The 22,391-nt window shown below is 42.7% G+C and overlaps 1 protein-coding gene across 1 annotated transcript; it reads right to left on the minus strand.

The window, feature by feature from the left end:
• Nucleotides 1-5,585: 5,585 nt before the first annotated feature.
• On the minus strand, nucleotides 5,586-21,881 carry smim22 (small integral membrane protein 22). Its single transcript, XM_059979225.1, has 4 exons — nucleotides 21,724-21,881; nucleotides 9,908-10,107; nucleotides 7,173-7,246; nucleotides 5,586-6,376 (listed from the first exon to the last, which is right to left on the minus strand). The coding sequence occupies exons 2-4, from the start codon at nucleotides 10,035-10,037 to the stop codon at nucleotides 6,329-6,331; spliced, it is 252 nt and encodes an 83-aa protein (XP_059835208.1). The 5' UTR covers nucleotides 10,038-10,107; nucleotides 21,724-21,881; the 3' UTR covers nucleotides 5,586-6,328.
• Between the last annotated feature and the right edge of the window lie 510 nt (nucleotides 21,882-22,391).

Here is a 22,391-nt window from a genome sequence, read left to right on the forward strand (position 1 = left end):
GATATTTGGAACTTTTTTTTAACATGTATTGACTGTTAATCTGCAGAATATGATTATCAGTGAAGTAGCACATTGATCTCTTTTTGCAGCCTTCAATCCTGATCCCAGCCAAAAGACTAGAAAACAAGTAAATGGAACTTGTGTGAATCTTACAAGAACAACTAAAGAGACAATTGAGAATATGTCATATATGCAATCAATTTCGAAGTGGGTGGGTGAGGGGTGTGTTGATAGGATCTTATCCTGGAGATTAGGGCTTGAAACCGTAATTCAAAACAGCATCCGCCTACAAATACTTGGTTTACTGCCTTGGGACAATGGGCTTTTGTTCATAACGTACAAACAAGATTTAAATGTTGGCTGCATGTGGCTCTAATTATGCAGCCACTACACCCCACCATTCCCTTTCAAGAATGACAAGTGATCAGAAAACTCAGCAGATACTACATCTTCCAACTGTGTTGATGCTCTGTATGTGCCCTTTCGGGCAATGAACACTCATTCGTTTGTTCTTTAAAATCTCATGCCACCTATTCAAAGATACTTGTCCGCTCAGCAGGCTACTGGAAATATATCTTAGGCTGCCTTAGAGCATATGAATGAAAAGGGTAAGACACAATTTTAAATAAAAGGATATTCAGCACTCAGGAATCTGGAACTAGATACTTCGCAGTTGTTGATCACTGAGAGGAAGGGAGAATCAGTTTTGCGCAGTCATGAACAGCATAGAAAAGATGAATGGTCAAGTCTTTTTACCAGGACAGGAGTCTAAAATTTGAAGGTATTGGTTTAAAATGAAACAGAAGAGGTTTGAAAGGGACCTGGGGGCAACTTTTTCCACAAATTTGGTGGTGGGTGTATGGAATGAGATGCCAAAAGGATTTGCAGAGGCAGGTACAATAACAAATTTAAAAGACATTTAGATACACAAGTAGGAAAGGGGTTAGAGGGATATGGGGGGAAAGAGGGAAATGGGATCAGTTCAAGTAGAGAACTTAGCAGAGATGAGTTGGATCAAAAGAACACTACCTGCACTGTGTAACACTACGACACTAATCCACTGAATTTGTATCTTGATGTGGCTATCAGGGGCATGTATTTCTCCCATAATCATTATAATCACAGTGGTATCAGTTGGAATATTTTTAAATGTGCTCTTCAAAGGAAAACAATTTTCTATCCTCAAACACAAATTCCGCAGATGCTGGAGATCCAAAGCAACACACACAAAGTGCAGGGGGAGGTTGGTTGGTCAGGCAGCATATATAAAATAGGGAAACAGTCGACATGTCAGACCAAGATCCTTCTTCAGGACCAAAAAGGGAGGGAACAAGACAGAGTAAGGAGGTGGGGGAGGGGTGGAAGAAGTACAAGGTGGCAGGTGATAGGTGAAAGTGGGAGGGGGTGAAATAAAGAGCAGGATTAGTTACAGGGATGAAGGGGGAATCTGATCGGAGAGGATAGAAAACCATGGAAGAAAGGGAAGGGGAGGCTTGGGTAGATAGGGAGATAAGGTGAGAGGGAAACAGGAATCGGGTTTATTATCACCAGCATGTGTCATGGAATTAGTTACCTTAGCAGCAGCAGTTCAATACATTATATAGAAGAAGAAAAAAATACAGTATACATATACTGAATAGATTAAAAATAATGCAAAAACAAAAATAATATATATTAAAGAAGTGAAGTTGTGTTGACAGGTTCAATGGGCATTTAGGAATCGGATGGCAGAGGTGAAGAAGCTGTTCCTGAATTGCTGAGTGCGTGCCTTCAGGCTTCTATACCATCTTCTTGATGGTAACAGTGAGAAAAGGGCATGCCCTGGGTGCTGGGGGTCCTTAATAATGGATGCTGCCTTTCTGAGATGCCATTCCTTGAAGGTGTCATGGGTAGTTCCCAAGATAGAGCCAACTAAATTTACGACCCTCTGCAGCTTCTTTCGGTCCTGTGCAGGAATGCCCCCCCCCCGCCAACCCCCATTCCAGACAGTGATGCAGTTTGTCCGAATACTCTCCACGGTACATTAGACATGCGACGTATCTTCAAACTCCTAATGAAGTAGAGTTGCTGTCTTGCCTTCTTTATAGCTGCATGGGACCAGGTTAGAGCCTCCGAGATATTGATATCCAGGAAATTGTAACCACTCACTCTCTCCACTTCTGACCCCTCTATGAGGATTGATATGAGTTCCTTCATCTTATCCTTCCTGAAGTCCACAATCAGCGCTTTCATCTTACTAATGTTGAGCGCCAGGTTGTTGCTGCGACACCACTCCACTAGTTGGTATATCTCACTCCTGTACGCCCTCTCATCTCCATCTAAGATTCTATCAACAGTGATTGTATCATCAGCAAATTTATAGATGGTATTTGAGCTACACCTAGCCACACAGTCATGGGTACAGACTGTGGGCTAAGCACACATCCCTGAGGTGCACCAGCATTGATAATCAGCGAGGGGGAGATATTATCACCAATCTGCACAGATTGTGGTCTTCCAGTTAGGAGGTTAAAGATCTAATTGCAGAAAGAGGTGCAGAGGCCCAGATTCTCTAACTTATCAATCAGGATGTGGGAATGATGGTATTAAATGCTGAGCTATAGTCAATATACAGCACTCTGACATAATAAGTGTTTATATTGTCTAAGGCCATGTGAAGAGCAATTGAGATTGCTTCTGCCATTGACCTATTGTGGCGATAGACAAATTGCAGTGGGTCCAGGTCCTTACTGAGGCAGGAGTTCATTCTAGTCATGTCCAACCTCTCAAAGCATTTCATCACTATGGATGTGAGTGCTACTGGGTGATAGTTGTTAAGACAGCTCACATTATTCTTTTTGGGCACTGGTATAATTGTTCCTTTTTTGAAGCAAGTGGGAATTTCCACCCATAGCAGTGAGATGTTAAAAATTTCCTTGAATACTCCTGCCAGTTAGTTGGCCCAAATTTTCAGAGCCTTACCATGTACTCCATCTGGACCTTCCATCTTGTGGGGTTCATCCTCTTTAAAGACAGCTGACTTCGGCCTCTGAGACGGAGATCACATAGTCACCAGGTGCAGCAGGGTATGGTGTGGCGGGGGGGGGCTGAAGTTTGAGCAATTGATGTTCCTGCCATCAGGTTGGAGGCTACGAGGACGGAATACAAGGTGTTGCTCCTCCAACCTGAGTGCAGACTCATTGTGGCAGTACAGGAGGCCATGGACTGACTGTATGCCAGCTGGGAATGGGAAGTGGGATTGAAATGGGTGGCTACAGGGAGATCCTGCTTTTTCTGGCATTTTTAAAATATTTTGTATATGCGAATTCATGCTTGTGTACACTGTAAAATGTTGGCATTCAGCTGCAGGAAGTGGTTGGGAAACAGGCAGATAGAACATAGTGTTGGGAAATATATGATAATACATTTTGGTAAAAGGAACAATAGTGCAGACTATTACCTAAATGGGGAGAAAATCCAAACATCTGAAGTGTAGAGGGACTTAGGAGTCCTCGTGCAAGACTCCCAGACTGTTAATTTACAGGTTGAGCCTATGGTAAAGAAGGCAAATGCAATGTTGGCATTCATTTCAAGGGGAATAAAGTCTAAAAGTGAGGAGATTATGCTGAGGCTTCATAAGACACTGGTCAGGCCTTGGAGCATTGTCAACAGTTTTGGGCCACAGAAAGGATACATTGTCATTGGAGACAGTCCAGAGGACGTTCACAAGGATGATTCCGGGAAGGAAGGAGTTAATGTATGAGGACTGTTTGGCAGCTTTGGGCCTGTACTCACTGGAATTTAGAAGAATGCGGTGGGATCTCATCGAAACTTAACGAATGTTGAAAGGACTTGATAATGTGGATGTGGATAGGATGTTTCCAATGGCAGGGGTGTCCAAAACTAGAGAGCACAGCCTCAAGATTGTGGGGTGATCTTTTAGAACAGAGGTAAGGAGGAATTTTTTTAGCCAGAGTAGCTGGAACCTGTGGAATCCTCAGCTGTGGCGGCCAAGTCCATGGGTGTATTGAAAGCAAAAATTGAGAGTTTCTTGATCGGTCAGGGCATCAAAGGTCATGGAGGGAAGGCAGGTGTATGGGGTTGAGTGGAATCCGGGATCAGCCATGGAGTGATGGCGCAGACTCGATGGGCTGAACAGCCTAATTCTGCTCCTATGTCTTCTGGAACGGAAACAGCACATTAGCTTTCATCTCAATAAGCTTGGGGGGTTTGGAAATTGGGAAGTAGTTAAATTGTGCAGGGTAGGATTGAGGCTGCAACTCAATTTCTGTTCCCCTTATTTAGGGAAGGAGGTATTGGAAGTGAACTACAAGAAATTCAATCGGCTAATTTTTGGAAATAAGAGGGTTGTTCTAAAATCAATTATATCCTTTGGAGTTTAGAAAATGGTAATTTTATTTAAACACAAGATCTTACTAGGCATAGCAGGCTAGATATCAAGTTGTTTCCACTTATGAGTGAATCCCGAACAAGGGGCCATAATTGCTAGTTTATAAAATTCGGGGGCAGTCATTTAAACTGAAGTTCTTTCCCAGAGATTAGTGGAGAATTTAGCACTGCAGAGATGTCTGAAGTGGAATTAGATCATTTAAAAATAAAAACAGGATTGAGAGCTATGATACAGATGAGGTGGTATGGCCTGAAATCAATCAGCCATGATCAGGCCTTAAACAATCTTTATACATGGTACAGAACAATTCCCCACCCACCCTGAAGAAATAAAGAACCTCCAGTTAAAAACCTGCAAATTTTGCAAAGGAGGTTTTTGGATCTCTAACATAAGAAATTCTGTAGATGGTGGAACTCCCAAATAACATGTTTACTGAGTTCCTCCGGTATTTTGTATAGATAAACTCAGTCAGTCAGGCAGCGTCCATGGAAGGAATTGACGTTTTGAGCCAAAATGCTTCATCAGGACCTTTCCATAGATGCTGCCTGACCTGTTGAGTTCCTCCAGTATTTTGTGTTTCTGGATCTCTGTTGCCATCTGGTGGTCATCAAAGCACACAACAGCCGTATCAACAAACGATTCTCACACAGGTTTGCGTGGTTTCACAAGGAACCTGTTTGATTCAATTTTGACACTGCCCTTTCCCAAATATCCCTATCATAGACATCCTAGGGATATCTTAGCCTTTGAGTTAACCCTGCACTGAAAAATACTTAAAGTTTATGCATGATCATTTAGGGTTGTGGGAGGAGGAAGAAACTTCAAAGAAATACCAGCACTTGTACTGATTACCTGGATAAATTGGTGGCGGCAAAAGCATTATACCTATCCAAGATCAGATGGGTAAAATAGACATTTTATGGATCATATGGAGGAAATTCTGACCAGAAAAATTGAAGCTATTCAGTCAATTGCATTCTTGCTATGGCAATGATCAAGTTAAGAACACTCCCTAATCTTTAGGTTACAACTTCCTTCAGATCACTTGAATGTTCATAAACATTTCAATGAATTGAAATGGCATATGGACAAATTTCCGTTCCCCTCGTGGACAGACAGGAAAGTCTTGTTTCTGGTCCTTTTCCACAGCCCATGCTAGCAGTATTATGTCATTTTCACTGTGACACAGACAGGCTGATGTTAAAACCGTTCATTTATTAATCAAAAGCATAGATGTAAATCAGTGACAGTAAACACATCAGATTTACAAAGCTGCATTTTAAAAGCAATTTCATTGCAAAGTAAACCGCCAAAATCATTTCCCTAAAAATCTTGAAATAAACTGCAATAAATAGTACCTTATTTAAAATATTGGCAAAGTGCAAGTTATCCAGACAAAATTAACTGCTGATATTGATTGTTGCGCTACAGAAATGTATCAACTTAGTTTAAATAAAATGCACTCTAAAAATTAGCCATTCAATAGATTTTACTGCACTAATTTAAATTAGTATTTCACCAAAATAATTTAGTTAGTTTGTAGTTAACATTCTGAAAGAAAATGATATACCAGATGCTGATTTAGATCTTGAGATGTTGTACAATTAGTCATTTTAGAACTCCCAAACTCAATTCCATGTCTGCTCTCCTTTAACATAAACAAACAAACAAACCATTTTCAGGATCACCTTGCAATAACCAAGTGATTATTAAGGGGCTGTTAAATATTTTGCAGCTAGTCATCTGCCTGATGGCTCATAGCGTGTGGATCCAAAGCAGTTTGTAGCAAGAATGCTGAAAAGTGACAGATTCATTGTTGGAATCAATCCAGAAAAGATACCAGTCAAGTTACTAAGTATTGCCCAGGAAGGTGTGATGCAATGAAGGTTGTTAAATGATCCAGCCGCTGGGCAAACATCCAATTCGATCCAATTTGATCTAAGGCTCTAGAGCTGGGTTGTCAACACCCACTTTGCGCTTCGAATGCTGGAAAAGATGATCAAATCATTTTGTATTATTTAAAGTTCCATTATTCTACCTAGTGATTTAAAACCAAAGTCTTAAAAGAATATAATGAAAAAGTACATAATGTTGAGGCTTTATAAGGCACTGATGAGCCCTCACTTGGAGGAATGTGAGCTGTTTTGGGCCCCTGATCGAAGAAAGGATGTGCTGACATTGTAAAGGGTTCAAAGGAGGTTCACAAAAATGATTCCAGGATTGAACGGCTTATTATATGAGGAGCATTCAATGCCTCAGAGCCTGTACTCATTGGAACGCAGAAGAATGAGGAAGGCTCCAATCTATGACACGTCCAGAGGGCAGTAGTAATAAAACAGAGGCCGGTTTCTATAGTAGAGGCCTAACTCATAACCCTTCTGATGTTGCTGACAGGTTGCACTAATTACTAGATAAGATCCCTCCAAAACAGAGCAACTTTCTTGCAGAGTTTAGCTCAGGACAACATGGGCCTTCTTACCATGGTATGGTTGTAAGGAAGTATATAGATTATTTGTGTTTATCACTGAAGTGGAGTGGTGTTTCCAGATTTATAATTAGATGAACTTCTCCAGTACTGCGATGACAAGTGAAACAGAGAAAGATACTATTCCTTCTGAAAAATTTACATATTTCTGCCGATTGCAAAGGAAACCCATACACTTCTTTTGGGTTTTTTTTTTTAAAAGTGCCACCTCACTCATATGACAATTCTTCCAGGAAGAAGTCATGAAGCTTTCCAGCCACACTTTCAGGAGAAAAGCAAAAGGTAAGGAAAACACACCTTTTTGGGGGAAGAACAACAGCCGCAGCAGAAACAGCGAATAATAACCAAGAGAACCAAAACCAACACAGCACCTAGTAAATGGAAACAAAGGAAACAGGCAGAATTAACAACAGCACAATCTTTTAGCATCTGGATTTGATATGTTGGAAGGTAATATTCCTGCTTCAGATCATCTTGTTAAAACAACGGTAGCACAATGGCAAAGATGGTGCCAGAGAACAACTTCTCCCAGCAGTGAACAGTTAAATTCTTCCTATTTTAATCTCTCTATTTTCCTTTTCAGGGTGGCAGGGGTCCTGTTGGAGTCTGTGATCTACAGCGGCACTCAAACTGCAGTTCTGCAGGGCAGCTTGTTTCAGTTCTTGGAGCTCGCTACAGGACCGTGTTTCAGTGCGCCCAGGTTCGGCCTGCAGTCAGCCCCCTTCGGAGTGCAGCCTTCTGCAGCACCGAGGGCACAAATGCTCGCTGTTGTCATGAATTGAAACGTAGTGAGAGCCGGAACATCAAAGGCAACGAGAGCGGCCGTCAGGGAGCACTGCACTCAATGGTGAGGGAGAGTTTGCCGCCAATTCTTGAGTCAGGGAACCTGCAATCAAGAGCAACACCTCAGGCTGACTGTAACATTGAAATAGCGACTGTGGAAGGAGTGAGACCTGTTTCTCCCCTGTTAGTGAGGGAAGAGCGAGCCTATGGGATGTTGGCGTGAACAGTTAGTCGTTGATGTACTGTAGGCCGTGGTCTCTCTTTGGGAGACCTTGCTGTTACGTCCATGGTGGGTGGTGGGAATGTTGAAGCTTTAGGTGACAATATGTGGGGGGAGGGGGAGAGGCTTGATGCTGCTTGTGCGTGGGAGGGGGCAGGGGGTTTGGGGGTTCTCACTTTTTTCTCTCATTTGGGGATTTTTCTTCTGTTTTGAGGATCTCAGCGGAGTGTGAGAATTTCAGGTTGTATATTATCTACGTTATCTGATATTATTGAACCATAATATTTAAACACACAGCCTCCAGGATCATAACAGCACTTTGCCCCTTGTATCTGTAAGCAATGTCACCATACAAAACTATTTTATATAAAATATACAGAGACAAGGAGGAATTTCTTTAGCTGGAGGGTGATGAATCCATTGCCAATGATGGTTGTGGAGGCCAGGTCATTGGGTTTATTTAGAGTGGAGGTCAATAGTTTCTTGATACCCAGAGCTTCAAATATTACAGGCTGAAGGCAGGAGAATGGGGTTGAGAGGGATGATAAATCAGCCATGATGGAATGACAAAGAAGACTAGATGGGACAAATTGCCTAATTCTGTCTTATGGCCTCAAATAACTTTTCTTGGATGTTGAATTTTCCAATGAAATACTTTTAGAAAGGATTTTCTGACATTACTGATAGGTTGCACGGTATCTGGATACCTCGATAATACACAAACTAGTTCAGGAAAAGTGGCACATATGCTTTATCGCAGGGCAGTTCCAACAAATGGACCTTCAACAGGAAGGGTTCTTCAGACTGCAATATACTAGTTTAATAATATCACTCCAGATAATTATGATCTACAAATGAAATACCCAAAGTGATATACTATTTATGAAATTATTTACTTCATACAAAATTTGAAGTTAAATGTTTGTTTTTTGGAGTAAATTCAAAAAAAAATTTTGAAATATGTAGAAACATCTTTCACAGTAGCTCCCTAAAGCTTTACTGGATCTTTTATTAGTAATATTAATAGTTTAATTGTTAGAAGACTCAGGACCATCTAGATATTGGCATTCGAATGGGCAAAACTATTTTCTAGTCAGGTGCTGGCAGAGTAGGATGGAAGATTAGAGTATTCCTGCATAGCCAGTGGATTATGCAACAGACTCATCTTTGTTAACACTAATTCAAGCTGGGCCTCAATTCTGGACCACTAAGTTTGTCAAAAGATCTCAGAATTAAACCATGCGCAGACTTGCTGTAATAAACATCAAGGTGCTAAGCTAAATTGGGGGCGGCCTAGGGTGATGGCGGCTTTAAACTTCTGTGCATCAAGTTCTCGTCAGGGATTAGAATGCCACTCTGCTGGCACATCACTTCGAGAAGACAGTCAACAGCATGACAGTGCCTTGTGGCAGAATAGTCATGAGCGAAGGGTGTTCAAGTGAATCAAAATGGGACAGCCTCCTTAAACCGAACTTGGCACCGTTTGAAAACACAACCATCTGTTATTGAGGAGGCACATTAATAATAAGTGTTTGTCTCCCTTTGCTGATAAGCTGCTTTTGCTTTTTCTGCTACATTATGCATAAATCTAATGTATTTAACTACAAACCTCTAGAAGAGCAAATTTCAACATTATTGGAATTGGTTTATCCTTGTCACGTCTACCAAGATACAGCGTACCATTCATGCAAATCAAACCGTTACACAATGCGTTGAGGTAGCACGAGATGAAGCAGTAACAATACAGAAAAATAGTGTAAAAGCCGCAGAGAAAATGCAGGTTGTGAGATCGGGAGGCCATCTTCTCGCACAAGTGGGCAGTCCAACAGCCTGCTAACAGTAGGATAGAAGAAGAAGAAAGTGTAAAAGTTTCAGATAATGATTGCCATCTATAGTAGAAGTAAACATTATCTGAAGAAAGATCTTTTGAAAGAGTTAGGCTGAATATAATTCCTAAATTTTAGAAACAATCTACATGTAGAACAAGTTGTTTAAAATTACTAACCTCTGTTTGCCTTTGGCAACTTACCAATAAATATGATGAAAATGGCAAAGGTGGCAATATCCCAGGTAGACTGAAAAAGCTGTTTGCTTTGTAGTCTCCTCACAGCGTCATAAAACTGTGCTTCAATCTGACTTCCAACATCCTGGTCACTCATTTTCGATTGGGACTGTATATGGTTCAGTTGTAGAGGGTTGTTCCAAACGCCAATTGGCTAACAGCAACAACTGCGCAACAGGATTAAAATCATTCAAAAGTTATCAGGCGACCAGAAAGAAAATCCGTCCCTTCACAATATAATCAACAGCTTCCTTCTCCCACTCACAAGCTCAGAAGTGGATCGTATTTTAAAAGGTTTCATGGGACTGACAGTTTCAGGGTCATTACAGTCCATTGTCCACAGGAAAACCAAACAATCATGTGGAAGGAGAGGCAGGATAAGGTGTGTTTTGAGTGCATTTGGTGAAATATTCTTTTATATATAAATAAATAAATAAATAGAGAATTTCAAAGAAAACACAAAGAATAGGGGATAAAATGTCATAGGACAATTGTTCTCAATGTCAACAAGCACAGGGGAACAATACTGTCTCCACAAAGTCAATTTCCTGTGCATGCTTAGAGGAACATCTTGGTTCTTTCCTGTCCAATGTGCCTTATGAATATGTGCAACATCAGGTTCATGTCAGTAACCCATCACTGCTTTCAAGTACATTAGGAAACATATAACACATACCATGGGGCCCAAACCCCATTAATAAATAATGGTGACACAAATTCATCTCAATTTTCAGCAGCCATTGGTGAAATGCCAAATTCTATTTCTTTAGAATAATTTAAAATAAGAAAAATTTACCTCAAATATTGAACAGCTTACTGAAAAAGTTTACAAACCACAAGCATGCAGCTTAGCACGTGTAATGCCCTGGTTAAGAATGTGTTGTGCCCTTAAGTGTTTTATTCTCTGCAGCTTTTCTGTAAAACGCAGTGTGTTCTGCTAATTAAGCTTCACAATTCGCAGTTCAGTAATTTGGCTTCTGCTAAGATAGGGAGCAGTTTGCTCAGTTTAGGAAGGTTGTATCAGCCAATATGGCTCGTCTAGGTAACACACTCTGCCCTGTGGAATGCCACGGAACATTCGAGAGTGCTGGGCCAGATCAGACCTCTAAGGAACAGTGGGTTGGTTTTGGATGTTTTGTCCGCAGGGGTTGGAAGAAGGAGGAGGTGCAGAGGAAAGCAAAATGGACGATGCTTACAAAATCCAGCCCAAAGGAGTGACACCGTTGTAAAAAGTGCTTCGTGCATATGAATGGTTCCAAGAAGGAATTTTGATCTCCTGAGTTCGTTTGAAATGGTCTTCGAGGGAAGTTCGAACTGTGGCTGGTGTCTTTCACACAGAACGTGGGTTCCGTATATAAGCAATCAAAGGGAAACTTCCGGCTACTCCAGGAATGAGCTCCAATGTTTATGTGCACATTTAAACTGGTTCAACTGTATTGGGCCCTTTTTCACTTTTAGTTGTTTCAAGGTTAAATACCTGTAAATAGAGTTCCACTTTAACGATATGCCAGTGAAAAGTCTGTTATTTCCTGGCAAAGACTAACTTTGCATAGGGTAGCACTTACACAACATTCACCATAATTTCCATTCCTTCACTGGAACATTCCAACTTGCCCGTTTGTTTGAACCTGAATCACTCTGACCCTAGACGTGTGTTGTTTATCGAAGGTGGCCTTCTCACCACTACCCATGCAGTGCTGGGCCACACGGCTGTTAGCCAGAGGCAGCTAACGAGCCTGGTTTATTACGAGCCACGGTGAGAGGGTTACACATGTAACATCCAATCACAATAAGTGTACAAAGTTGACAGCTTGTCATAAATTAAATATACAGAAATAGATGGACAACTTTGTAAAACGTGGACTGTAGTTGAATTTTTATTAATTATTTCAGGACTGGAAGGTTGATTGATAGCTGCCCGTCGTATCCGACAATGACAGGAGACCTGTGTAAACGTGAAAAAGCCATGGCACTGGGGCAGTTCCACTCTCTCGAATTTGGAAGTCCGGATCCAGTGGTACGAGTAATTGGCACAAACTGGGGTCTTCCTTGGTTGCAGTGCATGACCATGACTTCTTGTGTGTCTTGTCAAGCCCTTCGCTCTCCACAAAATGTTGCAGAACTACCTTCCTGGCCACTGGATCTCATCATCCTGTGCAATGGAGCTGACTTCATATGCTAGGCCAGACATGTCCCTGTCTCACCGGGGGTACGATGCCTGCTGCCCAGCCTCACATGGGGCGGTGTACCACGGTGCAAATGCTAATAAATTTAACCTATGTTTAGGATCCATTAAGCTTGCCAAGGCATTACTAAAGAAGCAAGTCAGGTGTCCTTGACTCTTTATCTGAACCAGGAAAAGGAAACAAAACTTGTTAAGCTGCAGGGGTGATGGGAAGAGGACGAGGATGTCTCTGATAAGTTAAAACCAAGGTGACAAGCTGAAGATATGCTTATCGGGTCAACGAGTGAATAGGAGCAGAGAGTGAGACCACCAACATAAAAGAAACATAAGGCAAAAGAATTGCAAAATACAGAGCAGGAAGGCATACCCAACAGGTCAAACAAACCTTCCTCTTCTGGGAGGGGGGCATAGGAAAGATGGGGGATGTGCAGGGTGGGGTAGAGCCAATGTCAGAGACAGAGGAATTAAATTATCTTTAATAGCATAATAGAGTCCAGAAGGTTATAGCACATTCAGACGAGGCGTTACTCCGCATGTTTGCTTTGGACTTCATTCTAATCACATACAGACAGGTGGTCAATAGGTCAAGTGGGAGTGGAATGCAGAATTAAAGCTCAACGTCACCCTGCAGACCGAATTCAAGTGCTCTCCGAAGTGGTCATCTAATAAGCATTAGGGGCCACATTGTGAATACAGAATGCAGTACACTAGACTGGAAGAGCAAATAGATCACAGTTTTGTCTGGAAAGGCTGAGGGGTCGGTGGACCCCAGGTTGGGAACCCCTGATTGTTTGTGTCCCTGGATGGTGGGAAGTGGATACTATTGAGAGAGTGCAGAGGAGATTTACAGGGAGGTTGCCTGGATTGGAGAGAGTGCCTTATGAGAATAGGCTGAGTGAACTTAGCCTTTTCTCCTTGGAGCGACGGAGGATGAGAGGTGAGAGGATAGAGGAGTACAAGACGATGAGAGGTGTTGATCATGTGGATGGACAGAAGCTTTTTCCCAGGGCTGAAACAGCTAACACGAAGTGGCATAGTTTTAAGGTGTTTGGAAGTACAAGAGGGATATCAGAGGTAAGTTTTTCATTCAGAGAGTGGTGAGTGCATGCTGGCGGCAGTGGTGGAAGCTGATACAGTAGGGTCTTTTAAGAGCCTCTTGGATAGGTACATGGAGCTTAGAAAAATAGAGAGATATGCACTAGGGAAATCCTAGGCAGTTTCTCGAGTAGGTTACATGGTCGGCACAATATTGTGGGCTGAAGAGCCTGTAATGTGCTGTAGGTTTCTGTTTCTTTGAAGGGAAAACTTGAAAGGACAAGTGCTTGCAAGAACAAGCAGTTGCAAGAGCATGTGTCATAAGGTGAGGCGATTGTGGAATTGGACAAGTGCAACAGGCATGAAGGGAACGACCCCTGCAAAATAGTGAAAGTGAAGGACAAGGAAGCATGTATCTGGTGGTAGAATACCGATGACTGGTGCTGACTGAACTTTGGTGTTGCTTCCTATAACAGAAATCAACAACTTCATCTCTCTTCCTACCAACCTCCACCTTGCTCTTACCTTTACACAGATAATCTGCCTCTTCCTTTTCTACATATCTCCATCTCCATCTCAGGAGACAGGCTGGACACTAATGTCCATCGCAATACTACAAAGCCCCGGAGACTACCCTTCATCCCGCCGTGGCTCCCACCAAGCTTCTATTCCACTCTCCCAGCTCCTCCATCATATTTGATACAATGATGAGATTTTTGATCAGGCACAGCTCTCTGCTTCCAAATTTGACCCTTTGAGGTCAAATCTCAAGCCTCAGAGAGGCTCACTGAAGATCAAGACCTCCAACGGAGTAAATTTTTACTCTGAGGTGGGGGTAGCAGTCAGGTATGCAGTAAGTAGTCCCTTTATTGTCTGAAGCAGATTAACACAATGATGGAACCCGCCACTTTCCAATACCTGAGCAATAACTTTCAAAGTCCAGCTGGGGAGAAACATCAACCTATTGTGTCAGGCTTTTGTAGAAAATAACTTGAATAACCTCATTCAACACTGAGTGAACCTACAACCCAAGTTATGAGAAACCTATTGCACTTTCAATATAATTAGTCATTGTGTGTCGGGAGGGCTGAGACGTACAGGACTAGGAACATGTTTTTGGGAGAAGGTTACTGGTGAGGGTTGTGATTAGTGAATAAATCAGTTGTTTAGCTTTACTGTCTCTCTAACATGGCAATGGAAATGATCAAGGAGGAGGACATTTTCAGATAGACTATAGGAGCAGCACAGTGCTTAGCACTTCACTTTACAGTGCCTGTGATCACTGCCTGGGGTTTGATTCCCACCTCTACCGTCTCTCCATTACCACCTGGGGTTCCTGCAGCTACTCCAGTTTCCTCTCACGTTCCGAGTTAGTGAGTTGTGGGCATGCTATGTTGCTGACAGAAGCGTGGAAGTGTGTTTTGGTGTGTGAGTGACAAATAAAGCTAATCTTTAAAAAAAAAAGGACGTTGGAATCCAGAGTAAAAAAAAAATGACGGATGATAGAATTGATGGCTTTGTTGCCAAGTTTGCAGATGATATGAAGATAGGTGGAGAGGATGGTTAAAGAAAAACTAATTGCTGTAGGAACGCAGCAAGTCAGGCAGCATCTGTGGAGGGAGTGAACAGTCAACCATTTGAGTCAAGACCTCAAGCTGGACTGAAAGAGTAGATGGGAGTTAGCCTGTATAAAGAGGTGCAGAGAGATCTGGAAAGTGGTAGTTTGATCCAAGCTGGGGGGGGGGGGGGGTGGTGTTGTTTGCAAAATGGAGTCAGGTAGGGAAGGGTGGATGGGAAATAGTGACAGAGGCCGAGAAATGATGGTGGCGAAAATAGAAGGTCGCAGATTGTGGAATCTGTAATAAAAAGGTGGCAGAGCATAGAACCAAATAAAGGAAATGGTGAGGTGGATTGAAACATTTGGGTAGTTGGGTAGGGGAAAGAAATTGAGTGATGGGAGTGTGGGGGCAAGGGAGGAGCTGGGCAAATCAGAAAGAGAATGAAAGCAGAGATAGGGAACGGGATGTCTAGAATTAGAAAATTCAATGTTGATCCTACTGGACAACCTAGCCAAAATGTTAAGATTCAAAGTTCAAAGTGAATTTATTTTCAAAGGATGTTACCGTAAACTGTATGTTACTAAATGCACCAGGAGATTCATTTTCTTGCAGGCATTCATAATAGGTCAAATGGATACAATAGCGTTAATCAAAACTATACGCAAAGACTGACAACCAATGTGCAAAAGGCAAACTGTGCAAATCATAGTGGGAACATAAGTTGTAGAATCCTTGAAAGGCCATAAGGTATAGGAATAGAATTAGGCTATTTGGCCCATCAAGTCTGCTCCACCATTTCATCATGGCTGATCTAATTTTCCTCTCAGCCCCAATCTCCAGCTTTCTCCCCAAATCCCCTCATGCCCTGACCAATCAAAAATCTATCAACCTCTGCCTTAAATATACGTATAGACTTGGCTTCCACAGCTGCATGCAGCAAAGAATTCCACAGATCCACCACTCTTCAGCTATAGAAATTCCTCCTCATCTCCATTTTAAAAGGTCTCCTTACTTGAGGAAGGATATACTGGTTTTGGAGGCGGTGCAGAGGAGGTTCACCAGGTTGATTCCAGAGATGAGGGGATTAGGCCATGAAGAGAGATTGAGTCACCTGGGACTGTACTCGTTGGAATTTAGAAACATAAAATTATGAAAGGAATAGATAAGATGGAGGCAGGAAAGTTGTTTCCACTGGTAGGTGAGACTAGAACTATGGGACATAGCATCAAGATTCAGGGGAGTAGATTTAGGATGGAGATGAGGAGGAACTGCTTTTCCCAGAGAGTGGTGAATCTGTGGAATTCTCCGCCCAGTGAAGCAGTGGAGGCTCCCTCAGTAAATATATTCAAGACAAGGTTGGATAGATTTTTGCATAGTCGGGAAATTAAGGGTTATGAGGAAAAGGCAGGTAGGTGGAGATGAGTCCATGACCAGGTCAGCCATGACCTTATTGAATAGTGAAGCAGGCTTGATGGGCCAGATGGCCAACTCCTGCTCCTAGTTCTTATGTTATGTTCTCTATTCTGAGGCTGTATCCTCTGGTCTTAGACTCTCCCATCACAGGAAACATCCTCTCCATATCCACTTTATCAAGACCCTTCACCATTCAATAGGTTTCAATGAGGTCACCCCTCATTCTTCTGAAAGCCAGTGAATACAGGCCCGGAGCCGTCAAACACTCTCCACTTTTTGTAGACTTTTGCATTCTCAGGCAGTAATGTAACCAGTTAGAATACTTTCCACTGTGCATCTATAGAAGTTTGAGAGTTTTAAAATGGCACGCCATCTCCGTGCAAACTTCTAAGAAAGTTGAGGCATTGTGTTGCCTTTTTTGTGCTGGCCCCAGGACAGATTCTCTGATACGGTAACACTGATACTTTCCACTTTTGATCCCCCAACAAGGACTGGCTTATGGACCTCTAGTTTCTTCCTCCTGGTAGTCAATAATCAACTCTTTGGTTTCGCTGACATTGAGTGAGCGGTTGTTGCTGTAGCACCACTCAGCCAGGTTTTCAGTCTCACTCCTAAATGCTGATTTGTCACCACCTTTTGATTTGGCCAATGACAGTGGCGTCATCAGCAAATTTAAATGTGGCATTGGTGCTGTGCTTAGCCTCACAATATTAAGCGAGTAGAGCAGGGGGCTAAGCCCACAGCTCTGAGGTACACCTGTGCTGATGGTGATTATGGAGATGTGTGGACTAGGGTCTGCAAACGAGAAATTGAGGATCCAGGTCCACAGGGACAAATGCTGTCCTACAGTCTGTGCTTGGCCTCACCCTGCCAGTAGGGGAGATTCTGCACGGACAGGTCATGAGGGAATGCGGAGCGGAATTAAAAGCTCCGAATGGTCACGGTGCACAGTGCATTGGTGTTCAGTATTGTTTTTTGCTGGGTACAAAGCCGAGATGCTTATGTGTTGACACTGGATCATATGGAGCAGCTGTTTCCCTGTTTATGCTTCTCTGACAGGCAAGTGCTTTATTACCCCTGAGACAAGAGTGTGTTCTGTGTGCTCTGCCGCAAGTGGTGGGCATGATGACTACTGCTTTAGATTCATGCATATTTACCACTCCAGCAAGTCTGAAAACTATATGTAACCACATGGCTTGAGCTGCAGACAGTAAAACAAACACATTCACGCTTCAGACTGTGGCTATTTTAGCATTTGTTAATAAAACATTTGTCCTGTCTTACACCTTTTACAAAGATCGCTCTCTACCACATCTGCCCACTCGTTAATCTCAGAAAACAGAACACAACAGCACAGTACAGCCACTTCAGTTTACGATGTTGATCTGGCCTTTTATTAGGTCAATCTTACCCTTTCCCCCTATAATCATGTCCCTAAGTTTCTTAGGTGCCCCTAATGTTTCTGCCTCTACCACTGCCCCTGGAAGGGTGTTCCATGCACTCCCCACTCTCTGTGTAATAGACATTCTCCCTATACCTTGCTCCAATCACTTTAAAAATATGTCCTCTTGTATTAGTTATTTCCACTCTAGGGAAAAGTCTCTGGCTATCCTCTCGATATATGCTTCTCCTCATCTCGTACAACTGTGTCAAGTCATCTCTCATCCTCCTTCGCACTAAAGAGAAAAGCTTTAGCATGCTCAACCCATCTTCATAACACATACCCTCTAGTCCAGGAGGTATCCTGGTAAATTTCCTCTGCACCTCCACATCCTACTTATAATGAGGCGCTCAGATCTGAACACAATTCCCCAAGTGTGGAAAAACCAGGGTTTGAAAGAGTTGGAACATTACCTCATGGCTCTTGAACTCAGTCTGCTTACTAATGAAGGCCAACCCACCATACACCTTCTCAACAATCCTACCAACTTGTGTGGCAACTTTGGGGGATCTATGGTCGTGGACCACAACTATGAGTGGAAGAATGGTGCTCCTCCTCCTTCCAATCCTCCCATGGTCCATTCTCCTCTACTCTTTTTTCAGTCCTTTACCTCTTCCACCCATCACCTCCCTGATTCTCTCTTCAAACCCCCTCCCCTGCCTACCCCCTTCCCCCTCACCTGGTTTCACCTAACACCTGCCACCTTGTGCTCCTTCCCCTCCTCCCACCTTGTTGTTCTGGCTTCTGCCCTCCCCCCCCCCTTCCTTTCTAGTCCGGACGAAGAATCTTGGCCTAAATCATAAACTGTGTGGCCTGCTGACTTCCTCCAGCATTTCGTGTGTCCTGCTCCAACAATCCACGCAAGTCTTCTCGACTTACAATACTGACATCTCCGCCAGACCTCTGCTCGGGTGTCTGGAAGTTTTGCAGAGATTGGCTCTCGCGCCTACTTTGTACTTTCTTCAGCAAGGCTGTCAGTACAACATCTGGTAAGCTCAGTGCCTCTGATACCCCACCATGCGCCATTTGTAACGTCTCCCAGGTGAAATTCACCGCGTCCCTGTACCAGCCAGATCGCATGTCTCCTTTAAGAGGTGTTACCTGGCAACCAATCAGTTCACTAGCTCGTTACTGAACTCATTGAAATCGAAGTCCACAGTCAGCTGATTAATCCTCCCTAGCGGAGTCTCCATGGGGGAAGATTAACCCTACACCTATTTCCAATTTATTTATTTATGATATAGTAGCAGAATTGGGCCATTTGGCCCATCGAGTCTGCTGTGCCATTGCTGCTCCATTTTCCCTCTCAGCCCCGTATCCTTTCATGTGCTGACTACTCAAGAATCTATCAACCTCTGCTTTAAATACACCCAGTGACTTAGCCTCTGCAGTCACCTATGGCTACACATTCCACAGATTCAGCACTCAATGGCTGAAGAAATTCCTCCTCATCACCATTCTAAGGCCTTCTATTCTGAGGCTATGTCCTCTGGTCTTAGACTCTCCCCCCTGCCACCCACCCACATCCTCTCCACATCCACTCTATCAGAATCAGAATCAGGTTTATCAACACTGGCATGTGTTGAAAATTTGAACTGCAGCAGCAATACAATATAACTCAAGATATAATTGAAGCCTTTCAACACTTGATAGGCTTCAACGAGGTCACAATTTCAGTGAGCAGAGCTCTAGAGCCTCAAACACTCCTCATTTGACAAGTCTTTCAGTCCCACAATCATTTTTGTAAACCTCCTTTTCACCCTCTCCAACGTCAGCACATCTTTTCTTAGATAAGGGACCTAGAACTGCTCACAATACTCCAATCTTTCGGCAAGTTTACTCTTCACACTTTTGAAAACTTCTTACTAGTTGAGGAAAAATAAAATTAGGAATGGGAATGAAAAACTGTTTGGCTGTGCTGAACAGCTATGGGTCACGTGGAGAAACCTGCAATGTGTAATTGGTCCTGATGGCATTGTGCCTGATGTACTTTGATAATTACATCAAATTGCAGCAACAGTTGTCAACAACATGACGATCTCACAGCAGCAATGACAAAGAAAGACAAATTTAGCATCAAGGAAAGTTATTTAATGAATTTCCAGTAAGTAGTTTCAGCCTTGTTGTGTAATACATATCAACCTTCGAATTCTGGTCACTATGTACAGAGAAACAGTAAGGAATTATGTACCCTCAGTAACATTAAATAGGGCAGAGTAATCAGTTGTTTCATGCAAATCCAGGTCATTGGAGCTGGATCATTGGGAAGCCGCAATCAATGCAAATGTTCCCTATAGCATGGTTCCAAGATGATCCTATACGTATAAAAGTCAGCAGTTTCGGATTGAAAACCACTCATTGACAATTTTTTGATGGCTCGTTTTGGTCTAACCCCCACACTTATTATTGTGTCCCATTGGCATACTTATTTATTAAGAGCCGGGCCAAGACTGAAAGCTTTCTTTAAACCCACCCCAAACCAATCCCGAAGCAGAAGAGATCCTGCAGATGCTGGATCTCCAGGGCAACACACAAAATGCCGGAGGAACCCAGCAGGTCACCAGGGCTCTGAAACGAAATCCATGAAAGTGGCAGATGGAGCTCACCCCCAGAAAATGGTGAAGTGATTCATTTTGGAAGGTTGAATTTAAAGGGTTAACGGCATTTAACTGCCCATTCTTCCACTCGCATTGCTATCCCTAGGGAATGCCCTCTCGTGCATTGTGTTAGAGCCCCCAGCTCACCAACTCTCTGAAGTAACTCAGAACACAACGGCACTTGGAGAAACGTACTTCAGCATGACACTGCCCAGCAGATCTCTGCAAGCAGCTGATCATTACACCGGCCATCACCAGCACTGTGCAAGACTAAAGAGAGGAGATGTGGGCTGGGGTGTGGAGAGCACAGCAAAGCCAACATCAATCAGCCTTCATGTCAACTGATGATCTGCTCAACAGATGCTTACTATCCACCCACCAACGCCCTCACTAATATGACCTTCACCATGTAAAAACGTGACTGGACACAACATTGGAAATAAGAATGTTAATAGCAGCCAAAACAACAATAATCTCAATTCTCAGCAACAATTTCTCTTATACCATCCAGACAATGCTCGCTTCTTGTTGCTGCTATTGGGAAGGACGAACAGGACTTCTAGGTCCCACATCATCAGGGACAGTTATTATCCTTTGACCATTAGAGTCCTGAACCAAAGTGGATCACTTGACTCGACTCAACTTCACAGCCTATGGAATGTCAAGGACTCTACAACTTCCAGTATTAGTTATGTACGTATGTATTACTTTTTATTATTGTTTCGGTGGTTTGTCAACTTTTGCACATCATTTGTCCCTTTTTGTTTATCTGTATTTTTTCATTGATTCCATTGTTCACTGTGAATGCCTGTAAGGAAATAAATCTCAGATAACGTACGTCCTCTGATAATGAATGTACTTTAAACGGAATACTTCAGTGAATTTCCATCCACTTACTTGGAGCAGTGTCCAAACTTCTATTTGTAGAGATTTCTGGATTTAATAATTCAATTGATATTCATGTATTGCCAGAGCAGGTTGTAGAGGCAGATGTTTAAAACACACACACGCACACACCTGGACAGCTATTTAGGAAGTTCAGAGATAGAAGCCCAAAGAAGGCAAGTGTAATTAGCGCAGACAGATATCAAGGTGGATGATCTAGGCCCATTCCTGTTCTGTGCAGTTCTGTGATTTACTTGAGGTGTATCGTGTACGTTACTTGTTATTTTTGTTTAAATAGAAATATATCATTGTGCCGCCTGGTGAAGCAGTGGGAAAGCACCGTGAGACTCATGACAAGATCAGGAAGTAATTTCCCTAAAAAAAACCCGGCCTTTGACTTTCCTGCAGCCACATTTCAAGAAATACCTTCACTAAATTACCATACGCAGTATTTCCACCTTCAACAGCATTCAATGTTCGCTTTGTTACTTTTAAAGAGGCAAGATTAAAATATTGGAGATCAGATATATGATCTACTCTGAGAAAATGGACTTTGATTCACACCTGAATAGTTTTTTTTAACCTGTTTCCTGGATCTGTTGTTATACCTGTTAGAATCCAAGTCGACAACTCGGTGATCAGAATTAGCGTTAGCCCTTACTTCTTACCTTCTGCGTATTCTTCACCGTAAGTATTTTTTGAAGTCTCAGTCTCCTCTTTCCTCACCAACCTCACGCTTGGTCAAAAAAAAAAGCCAAACAACCCTGCAAACTCGATTCCTGGCCCTACCTTTCATCAAGATCTACACCCTGAAGTGAGTGCGCCCTGATTGGTCACAGAGCCCGCTCCCTGATTGGCCTACACTAGCAAGGTAGGCGGAGCCTGTCCATTTTTAATCAATAAGGAGAGCAGGTAAAGTAATTTCTTTCAAATCACACGTTTTTCTACATTTTTTTTCAAATTATCTATCGGCTTTTTAATGCTGTATCTTTTTGGGAGTTTTCACTACCACGATTTTAAATGTATCGGAGAGTCAGGAGCATTAAAAACCATTTAAAGCCCACTCAAGCTTGGATGTGTGAGAAAACCTCTCCCGAAGTTTGGAGAAAAGAACTGCTCCGCTCTAGATCCAGTCACCGCTCAAAACGCAGCACTGGTTAGGAAGAAGCCAGGACAGCAGCTATACTTCATTAGGCGTTTGAGGAGATTTGGTGTGTCACCTAAAGTACTCGACAACTTCTACAGATGTACCGGGGAGAGCACTGTAACAGACCGAATCAACGTCTGGTAGCGGGATGGGGGCACAGGATCGAAAGAAGCTCCAGAAAGTTGTAAA

Source organism: Hypanus sabinus, chromosome 9 (assembly GCF_030144855.1).
Source record: "Hypanus sabinus isolate sHypSab1 chromosome 9, sHypSab1.hap1, whole genome shotgun sequence".
Taxonomy (NCBI): Eukaryota; Metazoa; Chordata; class Chondrichthyes; order Myliobatiformes; family Dasyatidae; genus Hypanus; species Hypanus sabinus.